The following is a 21,750-nucleotide window of genomic DNA, read 5'->3' as shown; positions in this document are numbered from 1 at the left end:
CACTCTTCTTTAGGACAGCCATATCTCAGGTGTACAGGAATAGCTAATAATTAGTGTCAGTAAATCATTGTAGTGCAAACCACGAACATTATCACTCAGTTTGTAATTTACCCATGATGTGGGTACTTGTTCTTCTTAATACTTAATGTGTCTGTTTATAGAAAAGTTGATTGAGATAATTAGCAGTAAAAATGCTAAGGTAACACAGCTATGGTAACATTTATATTGCTATCAGTTTTGTTTATAGCAGCCTAAAGAGCAATACGGAAATTAGAAATTAACTACAATTAGCAAATAAATTGAGTGTCTCTTGGAATTACTTGATCATGTCTTAAAACGTTGCACAGTGTGATGCTCGCAGAGGCAAAGCCAAGTCCCTGGGCTGTAGCAGCTGCACTGAGTCGAGGAGCACACACAGCAGAAACCTGTTTGCTTTGCTGCTGATGATGAGCTACTTCTGTGCCCAGCTCAGGGCATCTTTTGAGCCTGTACCTACCTTACCTTCAGTGGAGCCTGTTGCCCCACAGTACAGGTTTGGTACATGCATGCTGTGAGACCACAAACAAAGTTTAGTATTGGGGATTTGCCTCTCCATGGGGAGAAGGCAGCTGAGTGTGCTTTCCAGTGATACACACCCTTGTAAGGAGTGGTTCAGAGGGACCGTTCCACTTCCATGTTCTTGATAAAAGAACCTTGAAACACACGTTTAATGTTGGCAACTCAGTATGAGACAAATAACTTGGATTGGAAATGTGTTGTTATTGCAGGCGATAAGTCATAGATATGGAAGTCGGTTTCCTCTGGTTGCCTGAAACATGTCAGTTTGGAGGGACTTGCGCATCATTTTATGCTCATAGTTTGCTTCCTGTAGTAAGGCACTTTAAGAACTCTGCTTGATAAATGCTATATAGATGCATGTAATTATTTTTCTGGCAGAATTTCATAGAAGTGGAAAGAAATGGATTGTTTACTACTGTTGAAATGAATCATTAAATACAGTTCTGAGGATGAAAAGAGAAGGAGAATTAACCAGTTTCAGGGGCAACCACTGACTCACCTCTCTCTTATCTGTCTTACGCAGTAAAACTTCCCTCGTTCTTCCATCCTTCATTGTACTTCAGAGAGTTCTTGTAGTTAGTCAGACACGCAATGGTTTTCTGAACCACTATCTTTCAGTTCTGTGTCCGGTGGGGAGAAGGTGCTACTAAACCTCCCCATCCTCTTGATTCAGACACATGTCTTCATTTAAATCTCACATGACTGCTTTTAACTACTGGGATCTTGTCCGGTTTTGGGTGCACATATTTGGTTGTACTGCTGAAACTCGTTTAGTAATCATTGGGCTAGAAAGGGAAAGGACAAGAGCTTCACTCCGTACTTAGCAGTGCACTGAAAGGGTGTGGGGATAGTCATGTCCGTGCTCCATTGAACAGCAACTAATCCTTGTGAAATGAAACAGGAGACCTTGTCTGGCCTGAAAAGAAATGACCCATAGTCAAGCAGCTGTGGCATTTATCTGGGATATAGGGAAATGGTGGTGCGATGATGTACGCCTGGTGATACACGACTAACTGCCTCCTCACCCCCGATGCTGTACATCCAGTTCTCTCTCTCTGGGATTGGAAATCCCATCCTTATCCAGGAAAACAGTCCCAACTGGTGTTAAAAGTTGTGTATTCCCAGAAAAAACAAGTCATCTTGGGTAAATCAGCATCTTCATATGAAGCAAAATTTTCTTGAACGTTTCCTGACCCTTCCCTTCCATCTGTCCTTCCCCTTCTTCAGCAGATTTTGCCTCCTTAAAGAGTAAAATGGGGCTGAGGGGTAGAGGCAAGAGGTTACTGAATGTAAATGTAAAGCAATCTAGACGACTGCAGATGGGGTGGTCACACCACAGTGCAAATTCACGCTGACTGCTGAGCACCGAAGATCCTGGCTGACAGGGTGAACATTATCTGGCCTGAGGCTGCTGCTGCCTTTTTCTGTTGTGTTTTCTTCAAAGCCAGGTGTCTGAGTTCCCTGTAGATTTCATCTGGGGAGAATTTATCACTGATAAATAACTGTTTGTGTTGAATTTAGAGATGAGCTAAACCGTTTCATTTAATGTTGCAGTTAGTACCTTTTCCTTTTCAGGTTTGCACAAACGCTGGCATTTGAAGGAAATAAATCTGTCACTCAGATAATGTATTTGCCCTTGCTACCAAAATATATAAATAAAAATTACAAGGTCATTAGCCGTATCAAGAGAAAGAAAAATGTGCTGTGCATTAAATAGCTGACTTCCAGGATGGATTGGGCAAATAGCAGTATACTAGAGTGTACTTCTCATTTCCCCTTCTGATCATAAAAATCAATGAATTCCTTTCTTTTTTGTGATGCTTCCCCTTTGCACTGGAAACCCTCAGCATATGTCAGTCCAAATCTACGAGCAGTGTGTTTTTATGTGTCTTTCATTTATCAAATGTAAATTCCAGTAGCCAGTGATTTACTACAGAACTGTTTGGAAAGCAGCAAATAAATATTACCTAAGTATTAAGGTAAGTATAAAAAAAACCCCAAACCCTCAAACTGGAGAAGATGATTTTATCTACCACTTCACAAGCAATTTATCTTTGTCCCTGGGAAGGCAGGTTAGGTGGAGAACTGCCCCAGTATTGTTCTGGAGAGCATCTTGTCTGGAAATGAGCTCTTATGTTCAGTAAAAGACAGCCTTGGAAAGCAATGAATTATTGCTTATATTTTAATATCTTTCATTTCTTTCAGCTAGACTATAGTACTAGGTACAGACCTGAGGGAACTGAAACACATAAGCTTCACTCACCCTGCATCACTCCAAATCTCACTGATTCAAAGAGACGAGTCCTCTTTGTTTCCCACCACAGAGTTCAGACAGTAAATAATCAACAGGAAAAAATTGCACAGTGTGGGTACAGTGGTTTCTGGGAAGGCTGAATGGTCCTGTCTCCACTCAGCCCCTTTTATCCATCTTCATCAACTCAGGGATAAAGAGATAAGTGGTCATTTATTGCTGCTTGTGTGACCGGGCTGCAGGTAAATGTGTACAGAATAGTTGCACCAGAGGTTTCTCCTTTCCTCACCGCCTGGCAGGTAAGCAGCTGAGAGGATGTAGGAGCACTGGGTGAGAAATGCATTTGTTGTGCTCACATCTGCTGCCAAGTGTAGCGGTAACGCCTGTTGCTAAATAAATCCAAGTTTTGGTTAATGTCCAGATTCACCAAGACATCCTGTGCTAAGACTCGTGTCTTTATTCTTGGGTAAAATTTCCATGGGACGTCCCGTACTGACCAGGTAAGTCGGTGCTTGTTTCTTACTGATGAAGGCAGAGCAAAGTGTGTTTGTGAAGGGAGAATTGCTGTGCTGAAAATCAGTGAAGCCTACAGGGGCTAGATTAGAAAAAGAAAAGAATAATTGACTGACTCACAATCAAAGTCTTAGTTTCCATAATGAGAAAATAAGTGTGTTTTCATGCTTTTTTTTCCTCTTGGTATTGTGCGTGTGGGTAATTTGTTTCCTTCTCTTTCCCAAAGGTAATGTTCAAATCCCCACATAAAAGGCTCTGGTGTGCAATAGGTCACCTGAAACACTTATGTACACTAAATGTGTATCAGATTTTTCTGGCAGTCACATTTAAACTATTAAAAGTTTGTTAGTTGATTTGGAGAGCTGATACAGTAACCCCCCGTGTATACAGTGCCAAACACAGCCAGATGATACAACTGATTTTTGTTGCACTAAGTTAAATTAGTCCCTATGATAAGAGGTTACCACCTTATAAATTATCTTCTGCCTAATGGTTCTAAGAACAGTGACATTATGGGGAAGGACTTGAAGCTTTATGGCATCTAAACTTATGTACCTAACACAGCCCAGCTGCATTCACCTTGGACTGCTCTATAGTCAATGTGCAGAGAGAGGAGTTTCACCCCCAGAGCAGGTAAATCGAGCAATTGTTCTGAATCATTTAATAGTACCCATCTCCGACTAGGGAAAAGTCTACTTACAGCATCTGAAAAGAAGCAATTTTGTCACCTTAAAAAAAGAAAAAGAAAAGAAAAGATAATCATATAATTGTTTTTCCCCCAACTCTCCCAGGTCTGGCAGTGTGGAGGAAGCATGGAGGTGTTACCCTGTTCTCGCGTGGCACATATTGAACGCACAAAGAAACCCTACAACAACGACATTGATTACTATGCAAAGCGCAACGCCCTGCGGGCTGCGGAGGTCTGGATGGATGATTTCAAGTCGCATGTTTACATGGCGTGGAACATCCCCATGGCAGTAAGTACAGGTCACGCTCTCTCCCGAACAGAGGCAGGAACGTGGATGGCTGTTCCTAGTTAGCCCTCTGAGGTGAAGGATGTTACTACAGTTGTACAAAGCGGGCTAAGCTTAGGGGGAAGAGTGCTTTCATGCTGGTGTGTGCTTAATACGGAGAGTTCTGCCATATAAACTTGCTTCCTCAGTGTAAGTTTTGTTGTACGCTTAGGAGCAGTGACACAGATTTATAATTTAACTAGAGCACGATGTTTCAGGTTTATGTGCTTCCTCAGGAGTAGTCGTTAATTTGGGATGCCATTAAACTTTGAGGTGTTCATATGCTACAGTGGTGAGGACTACAGAAATGTCCATAAATAAATATCATCATTCATTGTGAGACTCAGTAGACCTCACCAGCATAAAAAACAAAGTATGTGATAAAAGAATCACACATTAACTAGCTTTATTGTCTACAGGCTGAGAGTTGCAACGTGGACACATTCTGTTTCTTACTGTGCATACGAATTGTAGATGGCAGGTGGGGACCTCTAGGAATCCATGTAATATAAATATTAGATAAACTGTAGGTTCAATTTATCACTTTATTCTGTAAGTGTATCACATGCTACATCTCCACTGAGCATAATTCTTGAAGAGAAGAGATATATGTTATGTCCCAGTCAGGTGGAAGCTGACTGCTGCTATATTCTTTAGTGGTATTTGCATCCAAATTATTCATGTGAAGGGGCAAAGGGAGAGCAGCTGAGGGGAAGCATAGTCTGATCAGTAGGAAATGATGGTTTAGTTATCCTTATATGAGGGGTTTGTCCAGAGCTGATTGAAGTAAATGGAAACAGGAACGTTCCTATCAGAACAGGAAAATATGCCAACCTCGCAGTGTCTTTGTGAATATTCAGTTATGACATAGAGGCCATCAGAGTCGTGGGAGTCTTGTCAAAGACTTCATTGGATTTAGTCTGTCCCCTAAATATCTACTTGTACTTTGGTACCTAGGAAATATATCAAAACCCATTTTTGTTCATTCCTGTTGTAGTTTTGAAAATGCATGTACCTAAAGAAGCAATATTTCATTCTTCTCCAAGTGATGTCTGAATATGTCAGAAGTTCACACGTGTCTGAATTTCACTTACTGCTGTTCAGTATTGGGCACTGTGCAAGGTCTCTATGAAGATGTGTTTTGGTGACTCCTTTTGGCATGAGAGGTAATTGCAGAGAATTATTTTGCCTTAACAAAAGGCGATACTGCATAACTTCTTTTCCACACAAGATTTCCATGATAGGAGGACAAAGACAAAGCAGCGTCCATCTAAGTTTTTAGGGGCATTTTGGCCCTGTCTGCATCCATTGATAAAATGGTTGGTTTCAAATAGGAGATGAACACGTAATCTTGGTAAATTTGTTTGCTTGATGCCATCTGCAAATGAATTCTGAGAAAAGATGAGATATTTAAATAAACATTTACACCAAAACATGATTTCCTTTAATCTCTCTGAGATTTCTTATTGATGTAGTTTTCTGCACTGAGTTATGCAGCACTACTTTAAAAAAACCCAGGCACATCTACATTAAGAGACATAAAATCAGCAGAAGTACTGAACATTAAAATTTTCTTTACATAAAAGAAATTGATTGATAAAATGTGCATCATAAAAAATAACCCCATTAGCTCTCAGGAAAAGGAAGCTAGTGTTAGCGTTCGCAGAGTTATTCCACTGTGGTATGCAGTCTAGATGACTAAGAAGTACTGTGCTGTTACAAGCCATAAGAAAAACCTGCAGGAGAACTAGAAACCTTACTGCCTGGTTAAAAAGAATATATCCACGTACCAAACTCTGTGGACAGCTCATTCTTGTACCTTCACGCTGTAGCTGCGCGTGATGACTGCAGCTAATATGGAAGCAAGCACAGCATTTTCATAGCTGCTCAACTTGCTGCTCTCCTGTACTGTAGGAGTGGCACTGCAAACAGGGCACTATTGCCTCAGGTTAGAATAGGGCAGAAAGAAGGCAAGTAAAATACATGTTTTCTCCCCTACCAAAACCCATCCAAATGAACCCTTTCATAACTCTCACCATCTTTTTCACAACTTGCTCCCTTCCAAGTTGTTGAGGCTCTGTGCATAATGTGATCTTTGGACACATCTGCAAGATCATATTCCTATAACCTTCAGCAGCAAGTCAGCGTAGCTTTATTTTAGTTAACCAAATATTTGTTATGGCCCTGCTTATGATCTATTCCTTGACAATTTTAGTGATAAAGGAATCTTGTATTGAATGATTTATTGTACTGAGTGCCTCTGAAAATTGCTCTCCTTCCATGTAGCCTGAAGTAGTACGTAAATTAACATTCATTTGAATGGATGCTGCACAGAGAGCTCATAACAAAGTGTGCATCAGCAAGCAGCAGTGAGCACAGCAAACTCTTTATGTGGCAAACAGAAAAACCTGTTCAGTATTACACTTGTATTCTCTCCTGAAAACTAGGCATCTGCTGGGGACTCTAATAAACCCTGAGCTATGATTTGCTGCTGTCTTGTAACCCAGCGTTGGACATAATTTGTAAAATGTACAGAAATCTTTCTGGAGGAAATGTACAAAGCACTTAAGACAGATCCATGCAAAACTCCCCAGTTTCAGTCCATTTGATTCATATAGTGTCGGAAAAGACTTTTAGATGAGGTAACTCTTACTGTCTTAATGTTAAACTGTAATGATTTATAACGGTTTAAATCAACAGACACTAACTCAGAACCTGGCGTTTTTTAAACGGCTGCGTTTGATCACATTGATTTGATTCTTCCAGCCTGTGTTTTTCATGGGATTTGTTTTCAAACATGAATTAAATTCTGAAGTAGAATTATAAAGAGGGTTTTGAGTTTAATTGCATTTTATGGCTCAAATCTGCAAAGGAGCACCAGTTCCAGTAAAAACTGAATGCTGGCCTATGCAAATGTTTAATGGAGCTTTATGACTTTTTGAGCAGCTCTGCTTTGAAGTTTTAACAGGTCTGTTCTGATCTCATTTACATTAGTGAATACCCAAGGCTGTTACTCGAGTAAACCATGATCAAGCTGCCATAGCTTAGATCAGAATTACCACCTAAATTCCTAATGAATCTGAAATCAAGTTCAGGTTTGATTGCAAACATTTAGAATTGCTCTAAGTAACAACATTCCTCTTGTATTCTTATTATTTTGATTTGTGTTTGTTTTTTGCTTGTTTGTTATCCTTCTTTTTCCACTGACTTTCATTAATATTTATTGTCTGCTCTCAACAGCAGCTGTTTGATGAGCTGCTACTTACAAAAGAGAAAGAAGAGAGGGAAATACAGCTTGGTATACCAAAAGAACTCCAGTTTGGTTTCAGTAAAAAAAACAACCATAAAGTCAATGCAGTGAGATTTCTTTATTCTTTTTCTGCTTTGTAGAACCCTGGAGTTGACTTTGGAGATATTTCTGAAAGAATAGCTCTACGACAGCGACTGCAGTGCCGGAGTTTTAAGTGGTACTTGGAGAATGTCTATCCTGAAATGAGGGTTTATAATAATACAGTCACTTATGGAGAGGTACTGTATGTCTTTGAAAATACAACATGGCTGCATTAGAGCAGTCCTTTCATCTTAGTGGTGGGTATCAGGATGTACAGAGCAATTTGAAGTCAGCACGGTAGTAGTAACAGAAACGCCCTCCTGTAGTTTTAAACAACACTAAGAAGTGTGGCCTTGAGAAGCACTGTCCCTCTCATTGGAGTCCCTCAGGTGAAATCATTCTACTAATGATGATATGCAACATCTTTGGCTTTCATTTTAGAACAGAGCAGCTCTGAGAACATAAATTTGACGTAATCATTTTCCCAAATAGGATGCCACAGACGTCATCAAGAAAACATCAAAGAGAGCTAAAATAATTACAGTTAATGAGAACAGTTGAGTTTGCTGAAAACTGGTGGTAAAAAAACACCCCTTTTTTGGATTTTACCAAACTCTTTGAAGGATTACATTCGCTTTATTAATTCATTTTTGCAATTCTCTTTGTTCAGGATAAAAAGCAACATATCTTGTTCAGATTATGAGGTGAGGCTACCATTTGGCAGCTCTTTATCTCATCCTGAAAAAGTCATTAGAGGAAAAACAATTTTGCTGTTTTGTCCTCAGATTCTGTGTTTTCATTTTCACTTGTGTACCAGTACTGAGTAAGACCTTGGAACACCTACTCGGCGATAGCTGAGTGGATAGGTTACTTAACCCTAATAAAATGACGTATCCAAATGTGTTAGAAATGTGTAGACGTTTCGGTTCACCTCAGCTGTCTGGATCATTTCTTTCTCTTCTGTGAACCAATCAAAACTCCCACATATGCTTGACCCCAATCTTTAAAGAAGTCAGACGTGCCTTCTGTAATTCTTTAAATCTGTATCACGTGCCTGTGATATAAGGACTGCTGTCACTTCTGACTGTGAACTGGGGCGAAGTTCTAGGAACTCTCCTGCTGCATAATGTTTTTAAGATTCTGTTTTAATTGTCTACTTGAACTACAATTAAATCCAAAGGCGATATATTTCCATTCAAGACAACTAAACGGACATTCTTCCTTTCTGTTCCATTTGATTGACTTCATATAAAAATAAGTCAGGCACTTCAGATATTGATACAAAGTGCAAGTTTTATTGCATAATACCACTTTGCATCCTAATATAACTATCTCTGGCAGTAACTGAGGAAAGACATTTAGTAAATTCAACAGCAGCTATTAGTAACTGTCAGCTCTGAGAAGGCTGTTAACTGCAAAGAACATTGGCAGAACTGCCAATGTTGTGTCAATTATACCAGACGGTTAGCAAGCTGGGCTCTAAAAAGAAGTTTGTTTCTGTTGAGTGGTCACATAGAAGGTTCTTGAGTCAAACAGGTAGTTTAGTGATGCAAGTATCTAATTCATCAAAATTTATAATAAAATGGAGCCACACAAGCTATTTAGCTAGTATAAACTGGCATACTTCCCTTTCAGTCTTACAGACCCATAATGAAAAAAATAGAGGCTTCATCCTAATGACATCAAGCTTGTTATTAAATACTTTCTCTTCTGGTTATTTTCCTGGAGGAAACGATGTCTAGATTTTAGTGAGTTTAAAGGAAAATAAATGTATTGAGAAGATGTGAAACAGATTGAAACAGTAGTAAAAATATATTTCCTAGTGACTCAATTCACATTTTTTTAAAGCTGTGTCATAAAGCTGTCTTAATCTTCTTTAGCCTTTATAGTACCCGAGTCATAAAATAAACCTCCTGAAATTTAACTGTTGGTAAGCCCCTTTATCCCATCAGATTCCCTGTTATGATGTTTGTACACTACAATATGAAGGAGTATTTACTGATTTTTCTGACACCTCATGCAACAGCTATTTCTATATTATGGGGGTGGCCAGCCAAATACTCCACAGTCTAAACCAAAACTGACCTGTTGACTGTTTCAAAATGTCCAGCAAAATAACTTCTTGTTTAAGACACCTATAAAATTTTTCTATGTCCAAAATATGTGTGTAATACTTCTAGCCTGAAGAGAAAGGCAGACCTGAAATTTCACAAGAGTTCTAGCCTGGTTTTATAGACTTGTAAATTCTTGTCTGGGGAGGCAGATGAGTTTTTTACTTCATTGGATCTCTGAACCCATACTTTAAATATACTGAAAGCCGTCCAACACTGCTCGTCATTGCTGTATCCTTTCACAACAATGTGCTTTACGTCACTTCTGTACCTAACCATATACTACATTCTCAACTAAAATAAAACTTTTTCACAATTTTCACTTTTTTATATAAGCAATAGGAGCAAACAAAAGGGTGCCGCATCCAACACCAATCCTGGGCGGTTCCTATGCTGCTTGGTGAAGTCACATTCTCAACATATATAGGGTCAAAATTTGTATTTACACAAGGGTAATTTGGAGCAAAATTTGGCCTGGGTTTCTTAGAGTGAGTTTTATGGGGTTTTGATCCTTGAGTACTTGCTGAAAATATAACTTTGACCCAAGGTCTGTAAAGACAGCAGGTTGTCCAACTAATCTTTTTCTGAAGCAAATTCACTATTGGCATCCTGTCATATCTGGAGAATAAGCATGTGTTTCTCAGAGAACAGTTTTACATACTAGTTGTTTCAATATCCATAGTGCAGCTAAGATTTAGCTGGATTGGACTTGCACATACAGATTAATTTCTAATACAACTGTTTTCTTTCTGATCCGGTTACAGGTGCGTAACAGCAAAGCTAGTGGCTACTGCTTAGATCAGGGAGCCGAAGAGGATGACAAAGCAATCCTTTATCCATGCCATGGAATGTCCTCTCAGGTAAATGGCTAAAATCCCATAATTAGTGAGAAAACTTTAAGTTAAAATATTTTCAGAAGACACAAAAAGTGATTTGGTCCATTTGAGTTGAGTTTGGCAGTGTATTCCTGAGTTACAAAGGAAAATATCTGGCTTTACTCCAGTCTTTTTGGGTGTCCTTTCCAAGGTTGTTCAGCATGACAATCTATACATTAAAGATGCCAGTTAGGAAAACAGAAGAATCATGATTATTTGTTTTAATAACAGAGAAATCCACCGAAGATTAATGAATTTGGACAGTTTGTGTGAGTGAGCAGCTCTTCTCATTATGACTTGACTTATCCTAGGAATATTACCTTTTTAAAGTAACTGTTCATTGGTCCAATAGGCTCCCATGCAGAAATAATTTAGCAAGCTGCTGATCTGATTCCCCAAGTAGGCAAAAAGTTAAGCACATATTTAACATGAGCTTCAAAGGGAATTAAGAATATCTTTTAAGTTAATACTTTTTTAAAACAGATTTTTTTTTTGTCAGTCCCTCTGCATGTTATTATTTTCTCACAGAAGATTTTAAAAAAATATTTCTTCTTTCCATGCTTATAATGATGTTTCTTGTTTTTTAAATACAAGTTGGATATTATTTAAATCCAGGACTTGATCTTCTTCTGAAATGTAATTCTAGTTTCTTTTGAAGTACCATCTGAGTCAAAACTATGTTAATGAACATTCTCATGCGTAAATAAACTCTGACCTTATCACGAACTTAACAATTATCTGAAGTTCAGTCATACATATATTGATTTGGAGTCCTGGCTCATACATCACCGTGTAGGCATAACAAGAGTTGCAAAATATAAATATTGCCTATTGTGCTTAATTGCAAGCTGTTGAAGAGTCATACCTTATTAGAGCTAAGAGAGATAGACAGTAATTCCTACTGAGAAAATGTCCACCTTTGGCAGGATCATTGTGGAACATCTGACTGACGCTTTCCTAGTAGAGGTGGATGGAACAGCCTTTGAGTAAGGTAACAAATAGTGTTGCTTAATTAGATGTAAATGAGCTTTTCAAGAAGACTCTAGTTAGAGATGTCAAGGCACTCAGAGTTGAGTCTCTTGCTCCATTCTAATTCTGACAAGAAAGTTGCAAATTTAAGTCCTTCCAGAAAGTCCTTTTGCAACATCTAATCTCCTATCATCATGCTAGCATTGAGAAGAATAATGAAATATATGGTTCTGACTGTAATTTATTTTGCAATTTAAGTCTTTAACCTACTTGTTTGCCTCCATGACTCCTTTTTCATAGAATATGCTTTGACTTCCAGAAGAAAGCAAATAGATGAGGGCATAAATTACTGTGAATTTATTTGAAAGGAAGTACGATGTGCCCAGCTTCTCCTGACTACCTCTGGTAAATTTTGGGGCATAAAGTAGCTCACCTCTCAGCATCCAGCTCTGACCAATGTTTTTCCCATTAAGGAACAGGTCATTTTTATTTTAGTAAGATATAAATATGTTGCCTAGTAGACTGTCTTTTGAATTGTGAGCCTTAGACTAGACAATGGGCAGCCCTTCTCAGGTGCAAATAATGATACACAAAGTATTTGCTACCCAAGATATTGAAGTTGGGTAGTGACCAGTTAAATCTCTTCTGGCTCACTTCTGCTACAGGTCTTCAGTATCCCGTCTATGTAAATTTTCTGGAAGAGCCTGAAAAACTGGTTTTAGGTTTTATATTACAGACACAAGCTAGAGCCCTTTTGTTACTAGCACTGTACAAACACATAAAAAGAGAAAGTCGCTCTTCCCAAACCCTTAAAATCCAAAGCATCCTATGTGTGAGAATTATGAAACTATGGTAAAGGCAAAAAGTTAATCTACCAAAACATCCTGTAGCACTTTCCATTTCCCTTTTTTTTTTTTTTAAAAAAAAAAAAAAAAAAAAGAAAAAGAAAAAAGTTTTCATTCTGTGAGAAACACCAAGTAGAAGGCAGAAGTGATGTTTTATCTAAGTTGAGTATTTCATAGACAAGCATGGGTTGGAGCCACTCAAATGCAGCCAAGTTAATTAATGATTACACAGCTGGAAAACTTCTATCATCTCACCACAATTTACAAAATTAATTCAGTATGAGAACCACAGCTGCACAAACCCTAATCAAGGATATTCAAGCACATAGCATGAAAGGTGTTGACAGCAAGCGTTTTAATATATTAAATAAACATTTTTAAGGCCCCTCTTCTAATCAGCCTGGGTGAGCAGAGTTGTCTATTATGTTTAGCTTTCAGTTTCTGACATTTTTAATCTCAAGCATAGGGCATAAAATACCCCTACTGAGTTGAGATTTGGGTGAGTCGTATATGCCTGCTGAATATAAATGAATATAAATAGGGAACTCATTTTCACCAGTTAGGTTGTCACTGGTGCTTGATGTGTGCTACTGGTGTGAAAACCTCTCACTATTCAGCTACAGTCTTGTTTGTTTTTCGTACTCTTCAATTCTGACAAGCAAATTACCAGTGATTTTAGTATACATATGGTTCTACTGAAACTAACAGAAGTCAGTCAAGTGTTTAAAGAAAGCTGAGGTAGGAATAAGATTACGGTTCCTCTGTGATAAAATGTTCTTTTCTTCTACTTCTTACCCTTCTATTTCCCTTGCATATTGCACACCTCTGGTGTTGTCCTGCATTACCAGTGAAAAATAAAACCACTCCACTGTTACTGCTCCATGAACAAAATGCCTTTCCCTGTGTTTATTCTGAAGATCAGTTTTTACCATGATAAATCACATCTTTTCGATGACATCAGCTTTTAAATTTCTTTATTCAAACAGGGACAAGATCTTTTATGGATGCTGTGGAAGGCATTTAGCCTGAGTTTACATCAATTTAGCTTAATGAATTTGACTCAAGCCAAGTCAGGGTATGCTAACAGTTAGGAATATCCAGACAAGGTTTGCATCAGTCTAAGTTGATTTCAAAACTCACTTCACAGAAAAGTAGTGTAATTTTTATGTGTGTTCATTAGATCTGCAATTTAAATCTAATCCCTTTCAGGAAAAAGGTTTGCAAATACTGCTGGGAGAGCATTAGGAAACAGTCCAGGGCTAGAGAAAATTCAGAAACAGAACGTTATATTGGGAGTCTTGAAGTGCTTTGCCTCTGTGTGTGGCTTGTCTTGTGCAATCACCTGTAAAGCCCATTGGTTCTACAGCACTGCATTATACCCTTTTGTTGTAAAAGAAATTTAAAAAAAAAAAAAAAGTGGGGAGGGAGGCAGATGACACAACCCTCAAAAGTGGAATGTGTTGTTCTGGAAGCTTCTTAGAATGGTTATCGGATGTGCAGGTTTTGAACCATCTGAGAGCACTTATACGGCCTCAGTGGAAATATTCACTGTCTCAGAGTCTGTCTTGACTGCTGTGATGTGGAGCTGATTATATGGTATGTGAAAGAAGAGGAGAAGTTAATAAAATGGCATCCTGGGATAGAAGCGCCCTGGTGAACAGCCTCCTTCTCCGCCTTCCTCTCTTCCCTTTTCACACCAAGAGAAAGAGGAGGCACTGCAACTGTGAAAGCGAGAACTCCCTCGGCATTGAGATCAAGCAGAAAGAAGGGAGATCTCAGCGTTCCTGGAGCTCGCAGCTATGCAAACAGATGGAATAAGAGGAGATGAAAGGCTTTACTTAAACTGTTGCTTGAGGGCAGATATTTAACATTTTGCTTGGTAAAGCCATGGTTTTCCACAGTTGCACACTGGGTAGCAGGTCTGATTGCTCAAGGCGGATGAAAAGGTAGTTTCTTAACTTGCAGGAAGCCGTGGGTGAGATTCCGTAACAAACCTGGAAGTTTGGTGACTATTTTTCTTGTGATCTGTTTGTCTTACAGTGACAAGTATTCTGGAGATTTAAGGTATTTCGGGTTCCTATATAGCTCAGTTTCTGTGTCGGCTTACAGCTTGCTTAACCTGCAGGGCTAAAGGATCAGTAAAGATTTCCTTTTGTTTGGAGAACAAGAGCGAGAGAGAGGAGTTAAATTTAGTGTGGAAAGCTACCAGACCCACCTGTCTAACTGTTTCCTACAATTACCTGTTGTTATTTTGTGCTTTTTTTTGCTTGACTGGAGATTAGCAAGAATGGTTTCTCTGAAGTTAAATCCTTCAATTAAAAGCTGGCATTTACTGATGCTCCTGGAGGATCACCTTCCATAGGCAGCACTGCTCACTATTTTTGAATCAGATATGGTGGCTTTGATAAACAACCTTTGACATCTCTTCCATTCTGCTCAGATTTCTGAACGGTGAATGGATACATATCCTATGTTATCACAGGTACAGCAGATAGTATCAGGATTAGATCTTGGAGTATTTAATAGAGCACTTGGCTTCAGTGTCGTTTACGTGGATCCTTCAGCAAAGCTCCATCCTCAGGTATAAAACTGTTTCTGTTCTGCAGCTTGCAATGGGAGTATGTGGATACCTGAGGCTCTCAGCCCATCAAGGCTTGCACACATTTTTATTTTTTTAATGAATGGGATTGAATATTCCATAATAAAGGGGAGTTTTCATTTGATTTTGGCAGGCTGGCATTGGGAATGGATTTGGTGTGATGTATCATGCCCTCAGTTCTAATGCAAATTCAGAAGTTAGTTCTTTTTTGGTATGGTGGTAGCACTTAAGATCAAATTTGAACACAGCAGGTGCAATTTTCACTTTTTCATTGACTCTGTATCCCAGCTCCTGCTTTCTAGTCTACAGTAATAAGCAACTTTAATGCTTATTTTATTTTCACAGTTTATGTCATCTCTAAGAAGTTATGGTATGGTCTCTTTGGAGGGAGACGTTATTAACTGTATAGTAGTTTCTTGAACCTTAATTTCTGATCTATTTTTGCAGGCACTAAAACTTTTCTACATACTGTGGTCTGAACTGAGATAATTGTGGGTGTTTTTTTAGAATTTTATTTTATTTTAGGAAAAGCCTAAGTTTTTATGACTGTTGGAACTCTTGGCAGAAAGCACAGATTCAGGAAAATTAAGCCCATGATATTGCATTTTGTCTTGCCATCGTATAGATACCAGTTTCCTGCACCAAGCCATCTCCGACTCTGTTGAGCTGTAATACAACTGCCACTTTCAATACTGGAGATAGTTTAATAGAGTTAGTGTATCTTCCACTTCTAAACCCTAAGCAGAAATTGTAGTTTATGCTTTTACAGGCTTCTGTATAACATCTTTCCCAAGTATGTGGCTACTGCGATGCAGAGTGCATGCAAATCTGGCTATTGAGATTCTAAAGACAAATACTATTTTAGACCATTTTAATACCGGCACAGAAAATGCTGCTCATCTTACACCACAGGGAAAGTTGTTCCTATGCTACAGAGCAGGTAGCCCATTATAAACGGTCGTTTTGATAAGGCAAAGCCAACCAGGTTGCTAGGTGGTATTTTGGGACCTGGAGAGGTATAATAAAGGCTGCAGGATAAACACATTTTCCAGTCAGTGTAAGTTTTGGCCATGCCCACAGTTCATTTGAACTCTGCTGAGTACCTGTTAGATATGAGAAGTATGAAATACACAGACAGGTTTTACTTTTTTTTAAAAAAAAAAAAGTTTATGGGTTGGGTTTTTTTTCCCCCTCCTTTATATGGGAAAAAAGGAAGTTAATTTCTCTGAGCTGGCAGTGCATTCATATGTCCTCCATACCCTTACAGTGGAAAAAAAAAAAAAGTGTCTCAATTTAGTGTGTATAGGCAGTGCCTCGACAATGACATTGTTCATACCAGAGAGAATCCTCACATGGTTATCCCTCTGCTTTCTCTGATGTAGGCTCTGTTCTAACTCTGTGCTTCACATGGTTGCTCTGAACAGAAGTGGCAGGTGGGAAAATGAACACATAGTTTGTCAAAGGGTATCTGGTCTGGGAGCAAGTAGACCATGTTCTTTTCACCACCAGCAAGATATGATTGTTCACAGCATGGTGGTTCTGAGGTTAATAAGGATGGCAGTAGAAAGCTAGACTCTAATTTGAGGTTTTTTGATTGACTCTTAATGATATCTCATGCACTGGTCAGCAGCATCCAATAAATGGCAGGCACTTCTGACCTTCCTTCCCTTTCATGTTAAGTAATTTCATTCATATAAAAGCAATAAGACCAGACAGGCAGTGAATTTCCTGGGTGATAATTGCATTTCTTCAGTGGCTCAGATCTTCCCCCTGCAGCATCCAGCCTCCCAGCATACAAGCCATGTAGCTGACTCCATTTTGCAGTCTTTTGGCACCTGGGCACCTTGACTACTTCTAGGGTAAGAAGGGCACAATATTATGATGGTGTAATGATGCTGGATTTAAACACAGAGGAAGAGAGAAGTAGATACGTCTGATTTGGCATACTGGCCTGCTGCCAAATTACCATCGTGCTTTTTCACTTTAACATGCTTTGAAATGTCCCTCAATAGGCTCTCCCTCAACTATCTGGGAAGTAGCAGTAATTAAGGGGATTACTTATTAACTTTTGCAACTTGTAAATGAGGACTCCATTGCTATCATAGTTGTCTCAGCACAATTTGATAGAGAGTGAGCTGACAGAGCCCCTTTTCCCTCTAAATGAGCATCCTAAAACCACCCTTAAGGCTTTGAGGCTTTATTAGAATACAGATTGAAACAAATTGCAGTAGAGAAAAATCAGACCTGGAAGAGGCAGAATAAAGGGTTTGAAATCAACCTTCCTTCATGAGGACTGTGTTCTTCAGGCCTGCTGTTGTCCAGCAGTTCTTCAGTGGCTTCTTGGGCTGCAAGAAAATTTTTGGAGGTCCCCAGAGCATCCCTAGGAAAAAGCTTTTTTCCCTTCAGTGCCTTGAGATGTGGGTTGATGTCTGCTGTCTGCTCTCCCAGGAGCCTGCAGGCCCTGTGCTGGCTGTGTCCCTTCCCTCGCATGCTGTGCAGGAGGTCATGCTGTCCTAGTGAGCTCCGGGTGCTCAGAGAAGGAGCAGTGTCACCCTCCTCTCTCACCCAGGACGTAGCAGTGTGAGAAGGCAAACAGGCAGCCACCCTCTGTTAATGGAAAAAGGCTGCTGTGAGCACAACAAAACAGGTCTCTTCCATCACACACTTGTGACAATCAGTCCTGATCAACAAGAGCCATCTACACAGATTCTTTATGTCTTTAAATATTTTCCCTTGGTCCAATATTAATGTAATAAAATATATTCTGGCACGCCGAGATTACAAAAGACCAATTTTTTTACCTCACCTTCTACATATGGATTTTTTTTTCCTTGAGGGCCATTTTACTGTGAATGACTTGAGGCAAGTGAAATCACCACTTAAAATAGAAGAAAGGTTAAAAAAAAAAAAAAAATTACACTCCTGTAAAAATTATCATGAATGATTGTGCCTGCTTAAGTGGTTTTTTTTAACTGAAAAAAACCCTCTAAAATAATAAATGGCCCTCACCTGAAGCCTCTAATTACAGCCAGTAGCATTTACCACACCACTAAATTGCAGAGCAGTTAGGCTTCACACAAAACTGAAATACCAGAGTGTGATCCTTTGTTATGTAGGCCTGAAGCATATGTTATCCTCATGATTTCTTTTCTCCTCTCGTATTTTTGGATACTGGTCGCATGGTTGGATTTTTTTCAGTAACATTTATTTACAAAAAGTAATTGGACTTGTTGCTATCAATAGCCTCTAACAGAGCTCTTAAGAAGAAACTGCATGGCAAACTGACATTGTGTCCTTGTTAAATCAACTCCTGCTGAGTGGGTGTGATTTACATATTGGTTACTTCACTTTCTTGATTGCCCTTTTGCAGTGAAATAGTGGGTAGGAGCAGTGGGGAGCAGAGGTGTGAAAGAAGGGAATATTGTGTCCTAGGAGAGACCCTGTGTCGGTGTAACAAGTTTCTCAAGCTTTGCCCTTGAGCAGCGTGTCCCAGCACGCAGCAGGACAAAGGACTCCTCGCCAGTGCTTGGGGCAGAAGCTGCCTGTGAAGGCGTCTGTGGGTCAGATTTTGTGTCCCATCGCTGGGGTCCCTGGGGGTGCCGTTAATGTTTTCCTTTTCCTTTCTTCCCCAGCTTGTCCGCTACAGCTCGGAAGGTGTCCTGCAGCTGGGGCCGCTGGGCTCCACGGCCTTTTTGCCTGACTCCAAATGCCTGGTTGACGATGGGAAGGGCAGGACACCAACTCTGAAGAAGTGTGAAGATGTCCTGAGGCCAGCGCAGAGGTTCTGGGATTTCACACAGGTATGGAAGAGTTCAGGAAGCCCTGCAGAGATAATTTGGAGAGGAATTCTGCTCTAGAGGATATTTGATGAAAAACAAGGAGGTCTTTAGAGGATTGTTCTAGGAATCCCCCCTTATTCCTTCTAGAAATAGTCAGTTAAGTTTTCCATAAGTCATGTGCTATTCAGGAATTTTCTTATGTTATTACTAGGAATTTTGGGGTATGCTTTCTAGGAATTTTTAGTTACCCTTTCTTGGAATTCTCAAATTCGGTAGTAATTGTCAAGAACATGCTTGTGACTTTTTTCTGAGTGTCTAGGATCTTTTGTTTCTAGGATTTTTCTAGCAGCTTTCTAGGAATTTTTCCATCTAGAGCTTTCAAGTAAATTTTAGGACTTCAGAAGGCATTCTTACATTTTCTGGGGCTTCCTATATCTTGGGATCTGTAGGGATTCTCTAGTGGCTTTTAGAGATTTTTCTAGTGATTTCTGGGGAATTTTCTAGCAATTCTGAGATCTAGAATTATCAAGGAATTGTTTTGGCACTTTGTATGGATTATCCAGCTTCTCCTAGGAATTCCTAGCACTTTCTGGGGACTTTTATTACTTGATATATACAGAATTTTCCAGGCATTTTATAGTGCTTTCTAGGGATTTACAGATCTAGCACTATTTTTCTTACAGTCTTTTCACCTTTTCTATACCTTCTTCTAATCCTTTTCTTTTTTCTTAGAATGGCCCAATCATCAGCAGAGACACTGGCCGTTGTCTAGAAGTGGAAATGTCAAAGGATGCAAATTTTGGGCTCAGATTAGTGGTACAAAGGTGCTCGGGGCAAAAATGGATGATTAGAAACTGGATAAAACATGGCCGACATTGACTGCTGGGGCTGAGAAGCTGCCTCTCTTGCCGTTGTCCATCGCTCAGTGTGCCATATCTTGCAAGGCATTTGTCTTAAATCAAATTAGTTTGAACAGGACTTGGCTCTCAAGAGTCCTCTGTAGTTGGGCATTCAAAGGAAAAAAGAAGAAAGAAAAGCAGACACATACATGCCCTGTTTGACTCTTCCTTGCTCGGGTAGATGACCTGGGAAGCTTAACAAGAGTTTTCTGTTGGTTTGGAAATCTTGTGAAGATCAGAACACAACAGAAAAGTGCGTTCCTTAAGCTCTCCTAGAGGAATTAATAGACAGATGTTTCTATGATGAGTTCAAAGGAGAGATCCCAATACTGCCTCATAAAGAGAGTTCTCTGATGGGTAGCTTTTTAGCTTTAAGTTATTGACTGGTGCACAACTCCTATGGTGAATAATCATGTGCCTTTTTTATTGTACTTCGTATAAAAGGGGACTGGAAAATCCTACCTTTTCAGCATGTCTGGTTCATTGTACTAAACAAGAAGATCTGTAAATAACACTGGAAATATAATATAATATATGATAAATTTCAAGGTTGATTGTTTAGGAGTCTCTATTTCTAGAAAGAGACTGTTCCGCAAATGTTTACAGGTGGTTCTCAACCTTCAAGCTGCTAAAAAGCAGCATTTTAGAGACCTCTTCTAGTTAGACACAGGTAAATGTTGAATAGGTAAAATAGCCACATGCTCCATTATATTGCCACATTTTACATTTCTTGGCTGTGAAGGCATCACAGTATAGCACTTGCATATTTAACTCTTCCAAGGCAGTAAACGTCCTAGTAGATGGATGAATTTCTAGAGGCCTCAGTTGGCCAGCAAGCCCTGAGTACGTAAGTGCAAGGTTCCCATCCTGCAGTACTGTGCATGCAGGCACACTGTTGCGTTGTTCCAGAAACTGCCTAGAAGCTGGATACTCATTACTGCTGAAAATAAGTTGACTGACTTAGGTGCCATCTGTGGAATTTAACAACTTGAATCTTCCATTTTGTTACTCATCCTGTGAAAATGTCAAATGTGAGCAAATACACTTTGTGAGCACTGTCTAGACAAATTTCCTGAACAAACTGACAAAGTCTTTTCAGTATTTGAAAAACAAACAAAAACCTAGTGGTAAGAGGGCAAATTAGAGCAAGAAATAGGCAGCATATATAAATACTGTTACTCTGAAATATATATATTTTACTCTAGTTGACCCATTGACAGCATCTTTGTGAACCTGAATTTACTAAGGTATCCGGTGGTTCATGCAGTATCTGTGCACAGGTAGCCAGAGCAATGACAAGGCCTTATCTAAAAGGCTCTCAAAGCTGATGACCACTGTCAACGTCAGCAGCCCTTGGATGTGGGTCCATGGCAGACAGCTTTTCATTACAGAAGACTCAGTCATACTGAAGGACAGGCAGAGATGGTATCTGTTAACTTCACTGTTAAATATTTTATAGCAATTTAAAAAAAAAAAATTGTTTTGTTTTACTGAGCCAAGAAAATAGGTAATTGCAGACACTGCGATATCATGAATCTTGGTGATTTTCTTGACGAGCTTTTGCCATTCCTATTTCAAGGCATGCTAAAGAAAATAGAATGAAAACAAAGTTAATTTTTCAAGGGCATGATATATAATAAAATATTTTCTTTTAACATGCAAAATCCATCTGTTCTTGTCAACTCTTGGTTGGTATCTAGAGAGCATATCACTATATTTTGTCCCAGTTTTATTTTTGAAACAGTGTGTGTAAGATGTAATAAAAGAGCCAATTCTCCTGGAGTTTATTTGTGGCTAATTGCTGATCTTTATTTCTGTCACATGGATCAGGTTATGCATGAATATATACAAAAGAATAATTTGAGGTGAGATTCTAAATATAAAAATGCTTAAAATTCCATGTTTACAGTTAGTTGAACACAACCTCTTGAACAGTGTAATAAGACCTGCAGGGAGAGGGAGCATCTTCAATAAATCAAGAAATAAAGAAAAAATCACGGGCAAGCT

General features: G+C 39.2%; 1 protein-coding gene across 3 annotated transcripts in view; it reads left to right on the top strand.

Moving 5' to 3' along the window:
- The window catches only part of GALNT9 (polypeptide N-acetylgalactosaminyltransferase 9), a 218,021-nt gene extending 196,496 nt beyond the window's left edge, over positions 1 to 21,525 (top strand). For 2 of the 3 annotated variants that reach the window (XM_074844346.1, XM_074844344.1), the window contains 5 exons: positions 4,114 to 4,299; positions 7,726 to 7,863; positions 10,542 to 10,637; positions 18,698 to 18,865; positions 19,577 to 21,525. In XM_074844346.1, coding sequence (XP_074700447.1) covers positions 4,114 to 4,299; positions 7,726 to 7,863; positions 10,542 to 10,637; positions 18,698 to 18,865; positions 19,577 to 19,723 — 735 coding nt within the window. In that variant the 3' untranslated portion in view covers positions 19,724 to 21,525. Of the gene's footprint in view, positions 1 to 4,113; positions 4,300 to 7,725; positions 7,864 to 10,541; positions 10,638 to 11,578; positions 11,644 to 18,697; positions 18,866 to 19,576 lie in introns of those variants that run through there. The other variant, XM_074844347.1, reaches the window with a different exon arrangement.
- The last annotated feature ends 225 nt before the right edge of the window (positions 21,526 to 21,750 follow it).

The sequence above is a fragment of the Strix aluco genome, chromosome 18, assembly GCF_031877795.1.
Source record: "Strix aluco isolate bStrAlu1 chromosome 18, bStrAlu1.hap1, whole genome shotgun sequence".
Taxonomy (NCBI): Eukaryota; Metazoa; Chordata; class Aves; order Strigiformes; family Strigidae; genus Strix; species Strix aluco.
This window is presented reverse-complemented; position numbering and strand designations above follow the sequence as displayed.